Raw genomic sequence first — 22,655 nt, 5'->3', positions numbered from 1 at the left:
TGACCTAGTCCTAGTCGATAGCAAGAAATCTCTCCTACACGTTTTAGGTTTTTAGGTGATAAATCTAAAACGTGTGAGAGAAGAAAACGTGATATTTATAATTGAAGTATATCGGTTTTCACATTTTGTAAATCTCGTAAGGTTCTAATTTGTAATTTTTGATAAAAGACATCCCCGAAAATAAGCTCTAGTGTTATTTTTCGAAAGAAAATTGAAATAAGACCCAGTTTTATTTTCGGGAAACACGGTATGTTTGACAAGTGTATTTCTCAAATACAAAGCAGCAAATACATCAGAGTCAATAAATAAAGTGATATTAATTCACGAAGGAACTTTAATCGGTAGGTAACAATGTCTTTTTTTGGCATAACTATTCTTGCATCGTTTTCTATAAGGTCATATATATACATATGTATACAAGATGCTCCTCGCTCTGCTTCTCCGCCTAGTCCTAGTCTATTGTAAATTTTACTGTTGTATTTGAGGCGAGGAAGAAACATAGACACGAAATTTCTAACTTCAATAGCGGTCGAAGCTAAAAGTGTAAATACCATTAAACCATTGCGAGACTATTCACAGTCAGTTTTTTAAGAGATGACAGCAGGTATCGACGGTGAAGCACTCCTCGACACTTGAGTCTTGTTTGGCACGGCCTACGTCGCTTTCTCGAAAGCAATTTTCCTTCTATACCGCCATGTAAGGATGACGTCTGTTTCAACTGTCTTCTGCTTCAAAACCACAATTAAATCTTTACAATATTCGATGCAAAAACACACAACAAAAAAGCTAATTCAATAAATCAGCATACCGTATATTTAGGAAATATTGAAGATGAAATGTTTTAGTGCACAAGTTGTAAAAGGTGATTTTGCTATCATTCGGTAATCTAAATTGTAAACAAAGCTAAAAAAATGCTAGTACAGGGAACATTTCATGACATAGTAAAATGACTTGAAGGCATGAGCTTCCTTCATGATTGCTACTAAAAAGCAGTATTTCTCAAATTGCACTTAATGGAATGAATGACAGTGAAAAAAAAAAATTAGAAAATGTAAAAATTTATAAAATGCTTTATGCATAGATTTCCAGTTGACTGATGAGAAAATTTTACCATTGCAATAAACTCATACATAGCCTACACAAAATTATCCCAAAGCCTAATTCAATCTTATGATTCTCTTTAATTATATAAAAAGTAAGAAAATGTTCTGATGACATCTGCTCATTCATACAAAGCTTTAAATACACCTTTGATGATTGTATTGGAAGTTTCATACTGGTGTGTGAACAATGGATCTCCTCTATATTCCAGAACAGCACAATGACTAGGTGAGTCGATGTCATCAAGACCGAATCCATCTGAATTTGCATCACTGAAATTTTGAATACAAATTATGGCTGTGTGGCATCGTAACAAGCGTTGGGAATAATACCCTAAATGCAAAATTTAATCTCATAATTAATTTTCAGGACATATTGAAATTTTTGAAAAACAATGTTATAGAATGTATAATCAGTAGAATAGTACATGACTTTCCAAACTGGGGGTCGCGGCATCGCAGGGGTCGGCACAACAAATTTTAGTTGTTGCAAAGAGTATGCCAATTTCAAACAAAATACTATAGCCTATCTATCGTATTTTTTAGACTTCCAAACATAATTATTGGATTTAGTGCAAAACACAATTTGAAGAGAATACATATGATCAGAGAACGGCGCGCTTGTCCGAACAGGGGGTCATGAAAAATTTTATTATATTGGAAGCGGTAGCGATCTCAACAGTTTGGGAAGCACTGGATTTGTATAGGTTGAAACAAGACCGTAATTTATGAAATATCATGAAACAGTAATTTTCATTTATCTAACTTCTTGAAAATACCCCACTCCCCCTTAAACATAATTTTGCTATAAATAGAATTGTTTTACACCACCAGTAATTAGACTCTTTATCATTACTGTATATGCAAGATCTGTGCTTGAAAGTGAATTCACATAAAAAGTTTACATAATATTTACCCATAATTATTGTTCAGTGTAGAATCAGCAGCTATATCGAGATTCGCAGGAAAATGATGAACGTCTAAAAACTCTAGAAGTGTTTTTGTAAATAAATTCCCTTGTGCAATAACATGGAAATAATTAGATAATCCAATTCTTCGTGCCTCAAGTACCTAGTATAATATAAAATGATAATATTAAAATTTAATTTATATAAATTCATAAATTCATATAAATGTTGATATTCTACTGTTAGGTTTATTGTATGGTCAAAGTATTATATCCAAAAATGTTTTATGTTATTAAATAACCTTCGTTGTTTGAGAGGTATAATAAGGAAAAAAAATTGTATACCACACAGTAAAAGGTTGAAGAACACTGATCTAGTCTATTATGCTAAAAATACCATATTATTATTATTAAAAAACCTTTGAATCGTGATTTCTAATCTGTTTGGGAGGAAATGCTGGAGTATTGAGTTGTTTCTTGAGTTTTTTGTGAAGAGCCAGCAGATCACTGTACCGTTTTTCGACTTTATAGCTTCTTCCAGCAACATTTGTTTGTATTATATATACCTGTATTAAACAATAAATTTATCATTGAAAATAGAAATACATATACTGTAGACAATTGCAAATTTATCATGCTTATTTTGAATATTAATAAAAACGTTGCAAGTTAGGATAGGATTTACATATTTATCCCGGGGACAGGAAAGCCGATAAGACGGCTTATCCATATGGCGAACCACGGCCTCTCGTCTGGTTACCATTCCAAGTCGGGTATGGGATTAGTTATTTTGTTTGTTTTGCATGGACTTGGTGATGAAGGAAGCCGTAACCAATCAGCGGTTACGTGATCAGCGGTTACGTGAACCACCCAACGACGGCGAGGAGTCCAGCAATCCTCTCACACATAACCATTTCTGCATGGGATTTGAACCTGCGAACCCACGCAGAGTAATTAGAGGTGCGGTGGCGAGCATATTCCTAACGCTTAGCCTGTTGAGCCAAGTTATTTTTGACTTAATAATAAAATTTGTATTGAATTGTTATCAATTTACACAGATACCGTCGAATTCAGATAATTTCTTCATATTTTTTGAGCATAAGTTTGAGTAGGAATTCCCATTTCATTCCCATGTAAATAATTTTTCACACCAACATACCACAAATTCTAGGTTTGGCATATTTCTCTCAAACCAAAAGCCGAAAACTTTTGTTACATTTTTCAACCCAACTATATTTAGATCTGTAGATTGGTTGCAAGGGGAAAAAGGGTTCTATTTCTATAAAAATTTGTCTGTTCTGTGGGTCGGTAACGAAGTACGTTACCCGGTACCTACTAATGAATAAACTATGCGACAACCAGACAACAACTACCGGTACAGAACTACGGTATGTTCACCAATTTCAGAATTTATTGCTTCTCCGGCAAGAACCGGAATGGTTCAAATTTTTAATGACTCACGTAAAACTGTTTTCCGCGTTCTTCCACCGAGCGATATCCAACAACATCAATCTCCATTACCGCTTCATTGACATGTGCAACTATAAGATGTTAGTTACAAGAGCCTCACTTTCAAATTTTTGGGTTTGCAGGTTTGGCCGAACCCAAATCCTGAAATCTAACAAATTAAAGTTCAGGACGCTGATAACTGCAGCACTTGATATAACTGGATGTACTGATATTATCTGGTGATCAATGCAATAGCTTGTAACTGCCGTAACTATTGACTTATGAATATATTACATTTGACATTTGGAAAATTCGTGATCGATCAGATAAAAATGCAAACCAGGCTCAACAAGACAGCAACGAAACCAAATACCTCAAGTGGGTGATTTGTCCACGGGTCGCTCGCTAGATGGTGCAAAAGAGCGGCAAAAATTAGAATACAGTAGTGTTTTCATAATTTTTCCGGGAGGGGAAAAAGTGCTTAGCACGATGCGTCAACTGTCAAGTCGAAGATTTTTTTTCCTTCTAAAAATTTTATTCCGTTTTTCTTACTTTATAATTTCTCTGGGGTTGTGTGTGTGTATGGGTGCGAGACCGCGAGTGTGAAATAATTTAATAATTTTAGGTGAGTGAGCACGTACTGACGTACTACTTCTTTCTGGCAAAACCTTCCATCTTATATTCTGTACGTTTTAAACCTTGTCTAAGGTTTTATTTGTTCACTTGATTTTATAATCAGTTTTTAGTTATTTGTTTTTATCAATAATTTTATTGCCTGTCATGCTGATTATGGAGTCGAACTAATAGTGATTGGTAATTTTTACGAAGTGGCACATCACTGGGCATGTATGACGGTAAACATCGTAACTAGGCGGTCGATCGGTATGTTACAAGTGTGATGCTTCACGGTAGTACGATAATGCACAATGCAATGCAGTGGAACTTACTCCAAGGATTTAGAAAAGAACATGACAAGGCTTACCCTATTTAATCTTCATACCTTTAATCTTCATACCTCACTCTTTGAACTATGACAAACGAAAACTAAGAGTATTAGTTCTATGTTCGAACTGTAACTCTAGCTTTGAGTACAGGATCATTAAAGTCTTCACCTTTCTTTTTGTAAACTATGAATGACAAATCTATAAGAAACAATTTATATATTTGATGAAGTCTCCTTTGACTGTTTAATGTCATTGTACTCCCTGATTGGGTTGAATGTTTATTTTCCTCTTAGGTCCGGAGTACATTTTGGTATACTTTTGGTTGTGGTTATCAGTATACTCATGGTGGTGCGTTGCTATGATTTACCTCAAATTTGGGCAATTATCAATCTGCAAGATGGGAACTTTAAATAATATAATCAGTATTGTTACTAGTTGTTCTCCTTGTAGTGGAATCATGATCAAATATTAATCTAACAATTTTGTAAATCCGCCACAAGAGTATTTCTGATGGTCCTACATTGCAGGATTAAAATTCAATCAAATCATTTCTGCTGGTAGTCTGCATAATATTGTAATATTTGAATATATATACCCTCATTTCAAATATATATAACTCTCATTTCATGTATGATCGCACTTTGAACTTGTATCCTCTGAATTAGTTTATCAGAAAGTGTCAACTGAATAACTTGTTTTGAAATTAGTTGTATATGATGTAGTTTATTCTTGGCGGAATATTGATGCAACAACTCAAAAGTTGTCAACTGAATAATTCCGCTGACCTAATATTGCAAAAATATAATCAACCAAATCAGTTATGTAGATATTTTATATAATGTTGTAATATTCGATTACATATATATAATCCTCTTTTCGTGTATGACCCAACTTTGAACTTGCATACTCCGAAATAGTTTTTCCAGAAAATGGCTGGATTATCATAATATTGAATCCTATCCATTTTTTTTTCTATTAAGTAAAGCGCAATTCTTTGTAACCTTCGAATTAATAGATAATTTTGAAACTCAAATTAGTATTCTATTCACAATATAGTAAGTGAAGTTTGAGTTTAAATATTCATCCCTCTACATCCCTGATTGTAAAATTCTTACTATATTTTGGCTAATTACCACAAATACATTAGGTCCACTTCCTATCAATAGCACTGTTATAGGTATTTGAACTATTTGAAAATTCAATATTGCTCGAAGTTGTTTTTATATTTGATATATTCAATTACCTTTTGAGATTTTTGTTGTTTGATGAAAATGTTTCAAATGGGTACACCCGTTCCACAGTACACCCCCTGTAGACACTAGAACTTAGATCTCTACAGACCCCGATTTGATTTCAGAGTTCTATTTTTCATCCTTTGTTAATTAATGATAATAGTTATTTAGATATTTGATTACAAACCCCCTTCTTGTACCTTGAAAAATCCCTTTCAGTAGTCACTGAAATTGATCTTCATATTCACATTGTGTTTCAATTGTTTTTCATAAACCAAAGTTAATCCTATCTTCGCAAATCCAATACTTTAATTTTTTTCACTTATATTCCTTTTTATTTACCATAATAATTATCCAAATACGCTCATTGGGTATAACTCCCACAATTTGTTCACCATATTAGTAATTCTCCAGACCCCTAGTAATTAATATGCATGGATCAATGATCATATGAGCGTGATAACTAACTTAAATCAATAGCCCCTTGTAATTGTGCTTTTTACAATTATTTAAGTGTATATTACTCTATAATTAGCTGTTACACACATAGTCATCCATTACCTGTGAATCTTATGCATAACAGTGAATATGGGGGGAGCTGACTTGGATGACCGCATGGTCGTATCGCTCCCTCCAGTCTTTGCCATAAACAGTGTTTATTTATTTGTTTTTATGCTTTCATATTTATATTTGATTTGGTTGATGAATCAATAAATCTCTCTCTCTCTCTACCCAAATGGCAAACCACTGTTTTTTAGCCAGCCACCAGTCCAAGTTCTCAACTGTGAACAAGAATCTAGACAAGCGACATTCTAATCTAGCACAATCGAATAAAAGAAGCCCGGAGTGCAGACCAACGTTCTGACTTGTTCAGCTCGCAAGCAGATCCAATCCCACCCAAAAAAATCCTAATGGAAAAAAGTCAAACAAAAATATTACAATTTACAAGGTATCAATTATATAGCGCCTTAACAGCAAATTTGCAAGTGTGATTAGTCTTTAGTTAAAATGAAATATGAACATTTAGGGTTCGGAATTCTCTTCCGTAAAATTCTAACTAGAAAATTCTGGAAGAAGACTGAATAATATGACATTATACAAAGAATCAATATAGGGAAAAAGCTTTTTTTGATAGAGATTAGAAGTAAAAATTCAACGAAATCATTGTTGTTGTCTTGTTTGCATTAAGGGGTGAAAACTATCAGTAGTTACTTATCTATTTACAAAAAAAAAACATTATTTATAAATTAATTTTCATTTTTACCCAGGGATGGCGAATGGATCTTTGACAAGTTCCCAACATTTAGGAAACGGTGGGGGACAATGGTCGAAGCTCCATCGCTGCCCGATGAAAATATTTGTCTTACAGATAATAAAAGTCCGAACAATGAGCTGCTTCGAAAAATGCGTGAATTGTTTTGCATTTTTTATTATTATTATTTGTGTTTGGAGAAGCTTTTAACGCTTTTTAAAAGAGAAACTGTCGGGTTATCAGAGTGTTGACAAGGGCCACAATAAATGGCTTGGCGGTCCGGGTTGTGGTCCACCTGTTGCACACCCCTGGTTTATGGCATCTGGTTAGGCTATCTGAAAATTTGGAGATGGGTTTGGAATAAAACGTTTTTGCAACCTTTGGTCATAATTTTTCGTCTCTGTGCTTCTTTTCAGTGCCCTTCACTTTGTTTCAATTAGAAAAACAGTTGATCACATGTTATAAATATCAAGCACTTCATTCATTTATATAGAGTGTAATAAATTGGGTAGGCAGTGCCGAAACAAATCTTCAAACAATAGTAGCTAGGTTCGTATCAGTATCCCCTTGTCTGCAGCAATTTCAATAGTCAAATCCATAGTTTATAGGGCCAAATGCGACCCGCGAACTAATTTTTGTGGCCCTCGACTTTAAATGCATAAAACAAAAATTGATTCTAAATTTATTATTGCCTACACACGGATTTATGCGGTAACAAGTGCTGCTGCACGGCGCTTGTTTTGTAGGAAGTAGCGTCAGCTCTATATCATTTAGTTGATGAACGTCGTTGATTGTAATTAAAAGTTACGGTTTGCGACGTAGGTCGAACATCCCAAAGTCCTTGGACGGAAAAATATTTTTTTGCGCTTTTCAAATCGCAGTTATTATGAAATATGTTAAACTTTTTTACGAAACGTGTTATTGCAAATACGAAATTTGACCCGGGGCTGCCCCACTGTGCATATGTGCGTTAGTGCAAAACGTATAATATGCACGTTCGGAAGCACATATTGCTGTGAGCAGCTTTCTCTAAAATGCATTACACTAAAAATAAATTTCGAACTTGCTTGTCAGATCGTCATTTGGACGACGTACCGATGGGCAATGAAGTTGCCTTTCAATTTTAACGCTTTGACTATGACACAGAAACAACGATTGTTCGTAGGCGAAAATAATGCGGCCCGCACGCTACCGGAAATGTATATATTTAGCCCGCAAGTAGCCTACATAAAGTTTGCCGACCACTTGCATAGCTGTTACCTGTCAAGTACGCGGCCAAATCCTATATGTAGCTTGAAACAACTTTTAGGTTCAAAAGTATGCTCTTCACCGACGCTATGCCATTTATTGAAAGTTTTCAGCGCCGCCACATTCGTGATATACTCTTCGGCAATCTGCAGATTTCTTAAGAGCGAGAGAGCTAGGTTTTGCTCGTCGTGTAAATATCGGGGATATATTTTTTCGTTTTTCTCATTGTACATGTGCAATTTTTTGTTTTGATGAATTTTCTATGCAAATGTTCTTTCTCTTGGGAAAGGGAATTAATTGGGGTCAAATTCGTCAATTGGAATAAGAAAATGCTAGCCTGTCGGAATTCAGAACGTTGCAGTTTACTGTATTGGCGAATGTCTAAAGCTCTGTGTCACTCAGATGTGTAGGTGTTTTTGTTAGTAAGAAGTTATGGGGGACCGGTATACGGTACGTCTTAGCACCAAGTGCAAAAGCCAGCAATTACAGAATTAGCATAAGCTGAAGTATTGCAAAATTCTTGACCAACAGAATTTGGGTCTCATGTACTTTCTTACCTGAATAACTTCTAGTGGGCGTGGCGTAACAATTTTTGGATATATGATTCCTGACCCCTACCTGATGACGTCATCCAAAAATTACGTCACTGCGACGTCACAATAACGAAATACAGCTTGCCAAAGTATAGCGACGGTCACCCGTAATGGCGCCTACGAGTATGTCAACAAACTCAATACGTCAGCGACCTCTCTCTTATCGGGGTCGTTGTACAGAGCTCAAAAATAAACAAGAATCACAAGCGACTAAATTGTCGCCAAGGAACGTTCACGATATCCCATTCTGACCAATTTCTGTCCAGCAATAGCTCATGTATCGTGCTACAATCTAAAATAGAGCGTTATACGATACAACTCTAACCAAGGCTTTAGACAAGCAGAAAATACATGTTATTTTACGCAATGGTTGAAGTTGGGTACCACACACATAAAGACTTATTATTTTATGTCCAGCAATAGCTCATGTATTGTGCTACGATCTATTAATAGGGTGATATACGATACCGCTCTGAGCTAGGCTTTAGACAAACAGAAAGAACATTTAATTCACGCAATGATTGAGGTTAGGTGCCGCAGACATATGGACTTGTTATTTAATATCCAGAGACTGATCATGTATTGGGCCACATTTTATTAATAGGACGTGGAACGCTTTCACTCTATGCAAGGCTTTAGACAAGCAGAAACCGACATATTAATTTGCTTTAGCGCAATGGATGTAGTTTCTTACCTCGATAACTTATACTTATCTTAGCGTAACAATTTTTGCATATATCATTCCTGACCCTCACCTGACTTTGTCATCCAAAAATTACGTCAATGCGATGTCACAATAACGAAATCGAGCTTGCCCAATAATAGCGACCATAATGCAATCGTGATAAATACGCCTGTGTGTCCGGTATGGGTGTAGTTTCGTACCTCAATAACTTCTAGTTAACTTAGCGTAACAATTTTTGCATATAATATTCCTGACCCTGCCCTGACTTCGTCATCCAAAAATTACGTCAATGCGAATTCACAATAACGAAATAGAGCTTGCCTAACAATAGCGACCATAATGCAATCGTGATAAATACGCCTGTGTGTCCGCTATAGGTGTAGTTTCGTACCTCAATAACTTCTATTAGGCTTAGCGTAACAATTTTTGTATATAATATTCCTGACCCTCACCCGACTTCGTCATCCAAAAATTACGTCACTGCAACGTCACAATAACGAAATAGAGCTTGCCCAATAATAGCGACGTTATTCGTAATGGCACCTATGGATGTAGTTTCTTACCTCAATAACTTCTAGTTAACTTAGCGTAACAGTTTTTGCATATAATATTCCTGACCCCGCCCTGACTTCGTCATCAAAAAATTACGTCAATGCGAATTCACAATAACGAAATAGAGCTTGCCCAATAATAGCGACCATAATGCAATCGTGATAAATACGCCTGTGTGTCCGCTATGGGTGTAGTTTCTTACCTCAATAACTTCTAGTTAACTTAGCGTAACAATTTTTGCATATACCATTCCTGACCCTCACCTGACTTCGTCATCCAAAAATTACGTCACTGCAACGTCACAATCACGAAATAACGCTTGCCCAATAATAGCGACGATCACTAGTAATGACACCTATGGATGTAGTTTCGTACCTCAATAACTTCTAGTTAACTTAGCGTAACAGTTTTTGCATATAATATTCCTGACCCCGCCCTGACTTCGTCATCAAAAAATTACGTCAATGCGAATTCACAATAACGAAATAGAGCTTGCCCAATAATAGCGACCATAATGCAATCGTGATAAATACGCCTGTGTGTCCGCTATGGGTGTAGTTTCTTACCTCAATAACTTCTAGTTAACTTAGCGTAACAATTTTTGCATATACCATTCCTGACCCTCACCTGACTTCGTCATCCAAAAATTACGTCACTGCAACGTCACAATCACGAAATAACGCTTGCCCAATAATAGCGACGATCACTAGTAATGACACCTATGGATGTAGTTTCGTACCTCAATAACTTCTAGTTAACTTAGCGTAACAGTTTTTGCATATAATATTCCTGACCCCGCCCTGACTTCGTCATCAAAAAATTACGTCAATGCGAATTCACAATAACGAAATAGAGCTTGCCCAATAATAGCGACCATAATGCAATCGTGATAAATACGCCTGTGTGTCCGCTATGGGTGTAGTTTCTTACCTCAATAACTTCTAGTTAACTTAGCGTAACAATTTTTGCATATACCATTCCTGACCCTCACCTGACTTCGTCATCCAAAAATTACGTCACTGCAACGTCACAATCACGAAATAACGCTTGCCCAATAATAGCGACGATCACTAGTAATGACACCTATGGATGTAGTTTCGTACCTCAATAACTTCTAGTTAACTTAGCGTAACAGTTTTCGCATATAATAATCCTGACCCTCACCTGATTTCGTCATCAAAAAATTACGTCAATGCGAATTCACAATAACGAAATAGAGCTTGCCCAATAATAGCGACCATAATGCAATCGTGATAAATACGCCTGTGTGTCCGCTATGGGTGTAGTTTCTTACCTCAATAACTTCTAGTTAACTTAGCGTAACAATTTTTACATATACCATTCCTGACCCTCACCTGACTTCGTCATCCAAAAATTACGTCACTGCAACGTCACAATCACGAAATAACGCTTGCCCAATAATAGCGACGATCACTAGTAATGACACCTATGGATGTAGTTTCGTACCTCAATAACTTCTAGTTAACTTAGCGTAACAGTTTTCGCATATAATAATCCTGATGACCCTCACCTGATTTTGTCATCAAAAAATTACGTCAATGCGAATTCACAATAACGAAATAGAGCTTGCCCAATAATAGCGACGATATTCGTAATGACACCTATGGATGTAGTTTTGTACCTCAATTACCTATAGTTAACTTAGCGTAACAATTTTTGCATATAATATTCCTGACCCTCACCTGACTTCGTCATCAAAAAATTACGCCAATGCGACGTCACAGTAACAAAATAGAGCTGATCACCCGTAATGGCGTCTGCGACTACGTTAACAAACTCAGTGAGGGCAGCGGCCTCCCTACCACACACACATAAGGAGGGACTTGTTATATTATGTCCAGCCATAGATCATGTATTGGGCTACAATATTAATATGGCGTTACGCGATATCACTCTAAGCAGGGCTTTAGACAAGCAAAAACGGACATATTAATTTACGTGCACATTATATGGGTGTATTTTGTATTGTGCCACCATTTATCAGTGAGGTTTATATTTTAATTTGTTTTTTGTAAACTATACATTTTGGATAAGATAGTCCGGCAGAATCGGGCCTTATTGTTTTGGGACATAAAGTTTTTTTTTATTGTTTAGATATAATGTATATGACATATATAATGATACCCAGGTGGGTGTGGAGTAATGTTGAGCAATTTTTTTTTACAAGTGGATTTAAAGTATTCGGTCCAAGATGACGCACATTCTGAAGGCGTCTGAACCCTAACCTGGTAACCATACAGTGTTCAGGTTGTGCGCCATCTTGGTACAAATACTCCAAGAGCGCCTTTTTGTTAAAAACAATTATTTCATAACTACATGATTTAGGTTTGCATACATAGTAACATTGAATCTCCTTACAATGTCAGAAATTCAATTTTAGTAGAATAAATGGTAGTTTATTTCACTAATACAAGCCAAGATCCATCGACAGCATCTAGCCACTTTCTATTGCGCTCTTCAAACTACATCTGGCATTTCGTTTTCCTAGTTTAAGCTTAGGAACTTGGGAAATATTTTATTAGTTGAATTGGATTGAAATATTTGACCTCGTCTTTCACTCCGAACAAGGCCATGTAATACCATCCACTGGTATCTAAAGATGTGTAACGTGTTTTCTTTTGGAAGAACCGCAACCTTTCAGTGCTGCATTGACTTTGGCAAAATTGATATATCCTTGTGGAGATAGAAGGTATGCGTATGCGAAACCGAGATGTGCACCTGTTATGCCAACATAGTTGAGTCAAACGTTTTGAATACTAGTACATCACACGCATATTCCTGCGTGCTTCGGTTGTACGTGGTAACGCGCACATTTTTGCGCACATGCATCAAATTCCATTTGATTATTGAGCTATAGGTTTTTGACGAGCTTTTGTGTATGATTTCATTCCATAGAATTTGTATGCTGTTCTAAAGAATACTAGTTTCAGCTTTTTCATTCATTCAAACCGCGTGTTGAAAGTAAGTTTTGTATTATTGCGTGTTGGTTTCCAGCATCCTTAAATCGGTGATGCCAGTAAATCTTTAATACAAAAAGATCAGTAACATCTGCAATAAAAACAGCAGTACCCACTCAAAATGACAGCTGGGGGATGGATACTCTTAGTATCTGCTCCATCGCGTGCCTCTTACAGTCTTACCAGTTTACATGAGTGCCAATTGGTATCTAAGCTCAGCCAGAGACAAAAAGTTTCGGACTGCAGTTGGCGTGACGAAATGTTTTTAAATATATATTCTACAATAAGATTATTTGATTGCATACTACTGAAAGTTCCGCCTTATATGTCTTTTCCCTTTGCACTATTCCTTTACTGATATTCGGTAATATGACGCTCATCTGACATAGTTCTTAAAGTGTGTAGATGGGTACAATCTTTTTCACGCTGTTCAGCTGGGAATGCGCGAATATATATAAGAATTGCTAATATTGGTTTGTAATGCGATGAAATCCCATCTTAGCATTTCTGCCTCTCGCAATTGCTGCGTATACTTATCGGGGAAGTTCTGTGGCGTGGTTATGAAATGAAAAAACAAACATGGGATTATTTTTTCTACTTCTCTACTACTATTAAACCTTGACATTTTGTGAAAACTTGTTTCCATGCAACCTTTTTTAAAACATCCCCAACAACCACAATTACTTCTGTTATTAAACTTCCGAAACAAACACATAAAATCATCAACAGATGAATATCACCAAGTAGATATTGCTGAATTGATCTTTATTTTACCATTTTGCATGTAATTCGTTTTGGTAAACCTGTTATCTATCGTAAATACAGCACATTTGACAATGTTGTAGTGTGACTATTTTAGCCTCACATTTTTGATATTTGTAGTTAGAGCTCTTGGGGCTCTGTCAAACAAAGTTACATACAAAATATTGGTTGTAAATTGCAAAACATGATCATGTTGTTGGAATAACTTGGCATTTTACCACCCGTATATCATTCATTGTTGAGAATATTATTAAAATCATGAAATTTAAAAATCCGTTTTCGTGAAATTTTTGTTGTAGCTGAATTCCAGGGACAGCATGACAACAGGCAAGAGAAGCACGATCGCCTCTTTTAGTTTATGACAGGGTTTCATGAAAGGGGACCCCGTCCTCCTTGGAGGCGCTGATCGGTTATCTGGGAGCACGAACAAACAGATGGAAATGCGAATATATAATAACAATGTATTTTTATAGAAGAGAAGAAGCAAAAGTGTTGAGAGTCTTTGGTAGTTAAAGTAGTAGTTAAAGTGGTAGTAGCCAATGAAAAGCATTGGCATGGAACATAAGAATGAACTACATTCTTTCCCAGGGATATTCTATAAAATGTAGCAATTTTCTCATTCTTGTTCTCGTGATATCATTATCTTTCACTGCGTCGTCGTGATCATCCCGCTGCATAACAATTCTCGCCAACAAATAATTGACTGTTCTCCACCGGGTATATCCACTTGAACCACTGGCGACTACATTAGCAGGCTTGTACTGTTAATTGCAACAAAAAACGGGTATTTTGAAATAGTACTCTTTATTTTACGCGTATGTTTCGACAGTATTTCCATATACTGTATATGGGTCGCGACCCAAAGCTGGGCTCAACAAATACCTAGAAGGTATCGATTTTATTTCCTAGTAAATTTGGTGCTTGCGTAGTTTGTGCACCAAGATTGCGCACAACCTGAACATAGTATTGTAACAGGTTATGGTTCAGGTTGTGCGTCATTATGATGCACAGGTTTGACAAAAAACACTAATACAAATATCGAGCCGTAAAAAAAGTGCTCAAGGCTGCAAACTCCACACCCATGTAGAAATGATGGGCAATGACCCCAAGATGAATACTCACAAATAAAAAAAACTTTATGTCTGAAATCAAACTTGGGCCAAAAAGGTCCCCTTATCTGCCGGACTAAGACTTTGGATGGACTTTGGATAATGAGAAACAGGCATATTAATTTACGGTCCCCCAATGAGTGTAGTGCCACATATACAAAGGCAAATATTTTACGGATCTTGACATTCTATCCCTATAGTCGGATTCGGAAGACTTTTGACACAGGGTACTCAGATTCTCAAAAAGGACAATGAAAATATTTGAGACAGACGTGTGAATAATTATGCACTACTTTAATGTGTGCTGTATTTGTGATTTCCATTTTACTCCTCTTTCTCTGCGCGACTATGACATAGGCATGTTACTTGTTCTGATTAAAATTTGGCTTTGTTTGGTGCCTATTTCAATTTTGAAAAGCGCTATAATTTTATAGAACACCCACGTTCTACCGAAGGACAAACGTTTAGACATATTGGGTTCCTATACATAGCCGTTGCTATCATTGTATTTAAAGTTTTCTTTTTTCGGAAGTTTGTCAGAAGATGCTTCTGTGCTGAGGAAATTGAATAGATCATTTCATAAACATTAAAAACGAAATTGACAATTACTCATATAATTTACCTATTGAGCTCATTGCTCATTACAATCATCCAATATGATTATAAGTTCTATTTAAAACGTAACGACAGGTAGATGAGAGATGCATCCTGGAAATTAACTCAGGATTGTGAACGAATGCTTAATTATCGATTGCGCTTGAAGTCGAATCCATTCCAAATTTCAACAGTTAGAAAATTGAAGAGCCTATAAATATGGTCTTCTTTCATCCTTTTTCACATTTCCCCTGAATTACTTGGAGATCAAATACTATACCACTTCCTCCACTATGTCAAATTTCTGTTAACCAATTTTAGCGAGCGAGTGTTCAAAGATCGGTATGAGAACAGAAAACATTTTTCTTAATATTTCGCTGTTAGTGAACCGCAAGATGAAAAAGGTCTGGAAACATTGTAGGGGTATTAACATTTGAAGGATCTTAACATTGTTTAACGTCTTATGAATAAAGGTAGGACGAATACATGACGTACGGAAGGACATCAAATAACAAGGCTTTAGTTGTGTGGTACAAAAATACACTCATAGCGTACTCGCAAGCGCCATTATTACGGCTTTATTATCGTCGCTATTATTAGGCAAGCTCTAGTTCGTGATTGGGAGGATGCAGTGACGTAATTTTTGGATGACGAAGTCAGGGCAGGGTCAGGAATATTATATGCAAAAATTGTTACGCTAAGTTAACTAGAAGTTATTGAGGTAAGAAACTACATCCATAGGTGGCATTAATAGTAATCGTCGCTATTATTGAGCAAGCTCTATTTCGTTATTGTGACGTTGCAGTGACGTAATTTTTGGATGACGAAGTCAGGTGAAGGTCATGAATATTATATGCAAAAATTGTTACGCTAAGTTAACTAGAAGTTATTGAGGTAAGAAACTACATCCATAGCGGACACACAGACGTATTTATCACGATTGCATTATGGTCGCTATTATTAGGCAAGCTCTATTTCATTATTGTGAAGTCGCACTGACGTAATTTTTGGAACATGAAGTCAGGTGAGGGTCAGGAATATTATATGCAATAATTGTTACGCTAAGATAAATATAAGTTATTGAGGTAAGAAACTACATCCATAGGTGGCATTAATAGTAATCGTCGCTATTATTGAGCAAGCTCTATTTCGTTATTGTGACGTTGCAGTGACGTAATTTTTGGATGACGAAGTCAGGTGAAGGTCATGAATATTATATGCAAAAATTGTTACGCTAAGTTAACTAGAAGTTATTGAGGTAAGAAACTACATTCATAGCGGACACACAGACGTATTTATCACGATTGCATTATGGTCGCTATTATTAGGCAAGCTCTATTTCATTATTGTGAAGTCGCATTGACGTAATTTTTGGAACATGAAGTCAGGTGAGGGTCAGGAATATTATATGCAATAATTGTTACGCTAAGATAAGTATAAGTTATTGAGGTAAGAAACTACGTCCATAGGTGTCATTAATAGTAATCGTCGCTATTATTGAGCAAGCTCTATTTCGTTATTGTGACGTTGCAGTGACGTAATTTTTGGATGACGAAGTCAGGTGAAGGTCATGAATATTATATGCAAGAATTTTTACGCTAAGTTAACTAGAAGTTATTGAGGTAAGAAACTACATCCATAGCGGACACACAGACGTATTTATCACGATTGCATTATGGTCGCTATTATTAGGCAAGCTCTATTTCGTTATTGTGAAGTCGCATTGACGTAATTTTTGGAACATGAAGTCAGGTGAGGGTCAGGAATAATATATGCAATAATTGTTACGCTAAGATAAGTATAAGTTATTGAGGTAAGAAACTACATCCATAGGTGGCATTAATAGTAATCGTCGCTATTATTGAGCAAGCTCTATTTCGTTATTGTGACGTTGCAGTGACGTAATTTTTGGATGACGAAGTCAGGTGAAGGTCATGAATATTATATGCAAAAATTGTTACGCTAAGTTAACTAGAAGTTATTGAGGTAAGAAACTACATTCATAGCGGACACACAGACGTATTTATCACGATTGCATTATGGTCGCTATTATTAGGCAAGCTCTATTTCATTATTGTGAAGTCGCATTGACGTAATTTTTGGAACATGAAGTCAGGTGAGGGTCAGGAATAATATATGCAATAATTGTTACGCTAAGATAAGTATAAGTTATTGAGGTAAGAAACTACGTCCATAGGTGTCATTAATAGTAATCGTCGCTATTATTGAGCAAGCTCTATTTCGTTATTGTGACGTTGCAGTGACGTAATTTTTGGATGACGAAGTCAGGTGAAGGTCATGAATATTATATGCAAGAATTCTTACGCTAAGTTAACTAGAAGTTATTGAGGTAAGAAACTACATCCATAGCCGACACACAGACGTATTTATCACGATTGCATTATGGTCGCTATTATTAGGCAAGCTCTATTTCGTTATTGTGAAGTCGCATTGACGTAATTTTTGGAACATGAAGTCAGGTGAGGGTCAGGAATAATATATGCAATAATTGTTACGCTAAGATAAGTATAAGTTATTGAGGTAAGAAACTACATCCATAGGTGGCATTACCAGTAATCGTCGCTATTATTAGGCAAGCTCTATTTCGTTATTGTGACGTCGTATTGGCGTAATTTTTTGATGATTAAATCAGGTGAGGGTCAGGAATATTACGTGCAAAAATTGTTACGCTAAGTTAACTAGAAGTTATTGAGGTACGAAAGTACACCCATACCGGTCACACAGGCGTATTTATCACGATTGCATTATGGTCGCTATTATTGGGCAAGCTCGATTTCGTTATTGTGACATCGCATTGACGTAATTTTTGGATGACGAAGTCAGGTGAGGGTCAGGAATGATATATGCAAAAATTGTTACGCTAAGATAAGTATAAGTTATCGAGGTAAGAAACTACATCAATTGCGCTAAGGCAAATTAATATGTCGGTTTCTGCTTGTCTAAAGCCTTGCATAGAGTGAAAGCGTTCCACGTCCTATTAATAAAATGTGGCCCAATACATGATCAGTCTCTGGATATTAAATAACAAGTCTTTATGTCTGCGGCACCTAACCTCAATCATTGCGTGAATTAAATGTTCTTTCTGTTTGTCTAAAGCCTAGCTCAGAGCGGTATCGTATATCACCCTATTAATAGATCGTAGCACAATACATGAGCTATTGCTGGACATAAAATAATAAGTCTTTATGTGCGTGGTACCCAACTTCAACCATTGCGTAAAATAACATGTATTTTCTGCTTGTCTAAAGCCTTGGTTAGAGTTGTATCGTATAACGCTCTATTTTAGATTGTAGCACGATACATGAGCTATTGCTGGACAGAAATTGGTCAGAATGGGATATCGTGAACGTTCCTTGGCGACAATTTAGTCGCTTGTGATTCTTGTTTATTTTTGAGCTCTGTACAACGACCCCGATAAGAGAGAGGTCGCTGACGTATTGAGTTTGTTGACATACTCGTAGGCGCCATTACGGGTGACCGTCGCTATACTTTGGCAAGCTGTATTTCGTTATTGTGACGTCGCAGTGACGTAATTTTCGGATGACGTCATCAGGTAGGGGTCAGGAATCATATATCCAAAAATTGTTACGCCACGCCCACTAGAAGTTATTCAGGTAAGAAAGTACATGAGACCCCAGAATTTCGGGGTCTAGTATAGTTTAGTACCACAAGTACTTCCGGTTGGCATATCACAACGAATTTTGCATATGTTAATCCTAACCCCCATCTGACTATGCCATCCAAAAATTATGCCAATAAGAGGTCACAAACATGTCATAGGGATTGCCAAAGTGTAATCACGATCGCCCGAAATGGCATCTGCACCGCCGATAACGGACTCACTAACGCCGCCGATTTCTCTCCTATCGTGACGGGAAAACGAGAGAAATAGCTTGCTCGATTTCGGGTGATCATCTGCGCGTTTTGGACGACCATCCGCATACCTTGGTGGTCCTTATTACGCCAATGTGACGTCGAAATGACATAATTTTTCGGTGACGTAGTCAGGTGAGGTTAGGATTGGCATATGCAAAAATTGTTGAGCCAGGCCAACTAGAAGTGCATGTGGTACTAAACTATATCAGACCCGAATTTGGGACATGCAGAGAATCAGAGAGGCATTGTTGGTATAGATGTATAGCGCATCGTGCTATGCTTTAGGAATATATCGGTACGCTCGGCACCTCACCTCTGACTGCAGGACTGCGTGGGTTCACAGGTTCGAATGCCATTCTGTCATGTGGCGATAGTTGCTGTGCGAGAGGATTGCTGGACTCGTCAAAGCCCTGTAGCCACTGGTCTTTTACACCTTTCTCCACCATCAGGTGCATATTCAGGACTTTCATCTTCTAAAAATCTGAAAATCAGCGATAAAATCGGAGTTGCTTCAATTATGTTCAAGTACTGAAGACTGAAGTATTTACATCACTGCCATGGTTTTGCTGCAACAATCAGACAATTTCTCATTGCTCAGTTATAAACATTTCATTTCAACTGAGTAGACATGGCTCAGAAACAAATAGTGATCCTAAAAATTGGGACAAATTGTATTTTGTAGAATGCAATTCTTATAAATAAGGACGGTATGGAAGCCTTGTTTATTTTGCTTGGTATACAGTTCCCGGGTCTCTCGAAGTCTGCGTTGTCAAGTACTTGCAGAGGGTTTATCATAACGATTTTATTAATATAATATTCCTAACCCCCACCTGAGTATGTACCCAAAAATTACATCACTGCGACGTCACAAATTCACAATCGCGTCATAGAGATTGCTAAAGTATAGCTACGATCGTCTGAAATGGCATCTGTGCCGACTATCCGTCCGAATACTTTGGAGGGCTGTATTACGTCACTTTTCCCAACCCTCACCTGCTGACCCGACTAAGTCATTAAAAAATTACACCACTACGACGTCATAGTAACGGAATTAGGCCCTCCGAACTATACTAACTGCTGAACTGTCATTCAAGACGGGTAGACAATCACCCGAAATTGAGGAAGCCATTTTTCTCGTCATGACGATCCCGATATATATGAGAGGTCACTGGCTTTAGAGAGTTCGTTATCGTTGGCAAAGATGCCATTTTGGGCGATCGTAGCTATACTTTGCCAAGACTTTTGACGTGATTGTGAGGTCGTATTGACGTAATTCTCAGATGACGGAGCCAGGTGGGGGTCACGAATTACATATGCAAGAATGATTGTGCCGTGCCAAATAAAAGTACTTACGCCCTTTAGTGAACATCTGTTTATTATTCTCATAAATTAAAGCTGTAAGGGGGAAGGTTATAATATAGTCTAAAGCTTTATAATTGAATTATCTTATATTTTCAGAATCCAATACATTTGTTACAGTTTTTTGTTTCTGCGATTAAGTTGTTTATCAAATGAATATGTTGCAAATCATAAAACAAGATTCGGAAAATTATTGATATTGAAATCAACCTTTTTTGTTTGGTATAAACAAAATATCAGACCAAAGTGAGTATAAGTCTTCCTATCACCCTCATACGTATAAGTAACTTATCACTAAATTATTCTTCAATGGAGATATTTAGATGATGTATCGTTTCCAAATTAAGTTATTGAAAGTACAAAGATTATTTTAACTTGTAATATAATGTGTTACAATGAATTGTAATATAATACAAATTTAATATCAAAAAACATTTGCGGAATGCTAGAATATCAGAGTAAATTATTCGATCAATCATAATATTGCTGCAAAAATTATAAATTTTACATCTAATTAAAGTCCATGATATTCTATTTGGCATCTTTTATGCGTTTTCATTTTGATGAAAATTTTTGAAAGTTTCAAGTATTGTTCCGATCAATAACATTGAATTCCTATTTATTCACTTTTTGTTGAATCTATTATATATTTATCAGATGTTCTATCAATATCGATAGGTATTTTTAATTTTACCACAACTTAACGACATCTATTGTAATGGTAAATTAAATTATCTAATCACATTGTGACATGATTATTTCGTCTTGTATTGTAATTAGAAAAAATATTTTTTGTGCTTTTATAGTTTATTGATAAATTTTTTTTTTTAAGTAATGAGTAAATTAAATCTTTATATAAAAAATCCAAATATTCTGATATTAAAAACTTTTCTATGTCACACAATGCATTTAAATAATGTTATTTGCATTTTTTATTAAGATTTATTACGGTATGTCATGTCATGAATGGCATAATTTGACTTGCTATAAATTACTTATAAATTATTTGTACAATTGGCATTCAAGTTAGGGATATTCCAACTTGTGATGTTTTTACTCTCAAATATTTTCTTAGTAATGCAATTCGGTATAGCAGCATAATATGGATTTGACAAAGTACACAATAAAACATTGTTAAAAGATATTGGTATCTATTTTTTCATCTTATCATATATTTAATTGACATTTACATTATACCACAATACATCATATTTTTTCTCAGAAATGGAACATTTTGAATACGACATTGAACTAAGTTGAAAAAAATTAGTGAATTTAAATGAAAATATCAATACTATTATTATAGTAATTTTAAAATTATGAATGTCCACTGCTGCCCAAACCTATTCCAAATTGATAATATTGTCACAGCGCTTTTTGATCTCCTATTTTATTAAAGTATCAAGTTATGTAGGGCTATTCTCAATGTAAATATTCATTTATTTCATCACCGTAATAGCAAGAACATTGGATAACTGCAATTCATCTGTGACTCGTACAATTTTCTTTGTTTTTTTATAAATTTATTTATAATAATGAATGATATCACATTTTATTACATACAACATTGAAAATTAAGACCCGAGGGCAGATACATGAGGCTGTCCTCGCTTACTGTATTGCTAATAATATAAGACAATTTCTGGTTATACCCTCAGGACATATGCCCTCATTCAAAATCATGTGCAAATGATGGGAAAAGACGATTTTTTCTTGATATTCAAGCTTAGCTATTAATATCACATAATATTGTCATGAGATTTTATCACGATATTCTTTTGACATATTTGGTCTTGTTAGTTGCATTTTGATGCTTGCTTGCTTATTAAAATTTGTTGTAGTTTTGTTCGATAGTGTCTGTTCATTTATACATGGCCGAGTAAGCTGAAGTGCACTGATTCATGTTAGAGAAGGTTTTCATTCTATTATTATGTTTCATTCACTCTGGTGAAGTTTTTTGTGTTGTTTTGTTTATTGCTGAATGACTGGCCAGT

At 35.9% G+C, this 22,655-nt stretch overlaps 2 protein-coding genes across 5 annotated transcripts in view; one reads left to right on the top strand and one right to left on the bottom strand.

Annotated features, from left to right (window-relative positions):
• Window positions 1-430: 430 nt before the first annotated feature.
• Window positions 431-3,835, bottom strand: LOC120334018 (sorting nexin-24-like). 3 transcript variants are annotated; one of them, XR_013480598.1, is made up of 5 exons: window positions 3,469-3,833; window positions 2,427-2,573; window positions 2,017-2,171; window positions 720-1,373; window positions 431-681 (listed from the first exon to the last, which is right to left on the bottom strand). XR_013480598.1 is itself a non-coding variant. In XM_039401458.2 (4 exons), the coding sequence occupies exons 1-4, from the start codon at window positions 3,523-3,525 to the stop codon at window positions 1,223-1,225; spliced, it is 510 nt and encodes a 169-aa protein (XP_039257392.1). In that variant the 5' UTR covers window positions 3,526-3,833; the 3' UTR covers window positions 431-1,222. The 3 variants fall into 3 exon arrangements, 2 of the variants coding, with proteins under 2 accessions (XP_039257392.1, XP_039257393.1); XM_039401458.2 differs by having other exon boundaries at window positions 431-1,373; XM_039401459.2 differs by lacking the exon at window positions 431-681 and having other exon boundaries at window positions 1,297-1,434; window positions 3,469-3,835.
• Window positions 3,836-19,104: 15,269 nt separating this feature from the next.
• Window positions 19,105-22,655, top strand: part of LOC120334462 (uncharacterized) — a 30,520-nt gene continuing 26,969 nt past the window's right edge. For both annotated transcript variants that reach the window (XM_078109498.1, XM_078109496.1), the window contains exon 1: window positions 19,105-20,907. The gene's annotated coding sequence lies outside the window, so the exon portion shown is untranslated. The remainder of the gene's footprint in view (window positions 20,908-22,655) is intronic.

Source organism: Styela clava, chromosome 15, assembly GCF_964204865.1.
Source record: "Styela clava chromosome 15, kaStyClav1.hap1.2, whole genome shotgun sequence".
NCBI lineage: Eukaryota > Metazoa > Chordata > Ascidiacea > Stolidobranchia > Styelidae > Styela > Styela clava.
Note: the sequence above shows the minus strand (reverse complement) of the source record. Positions and strands in the feature narration are given on the sequence as shown.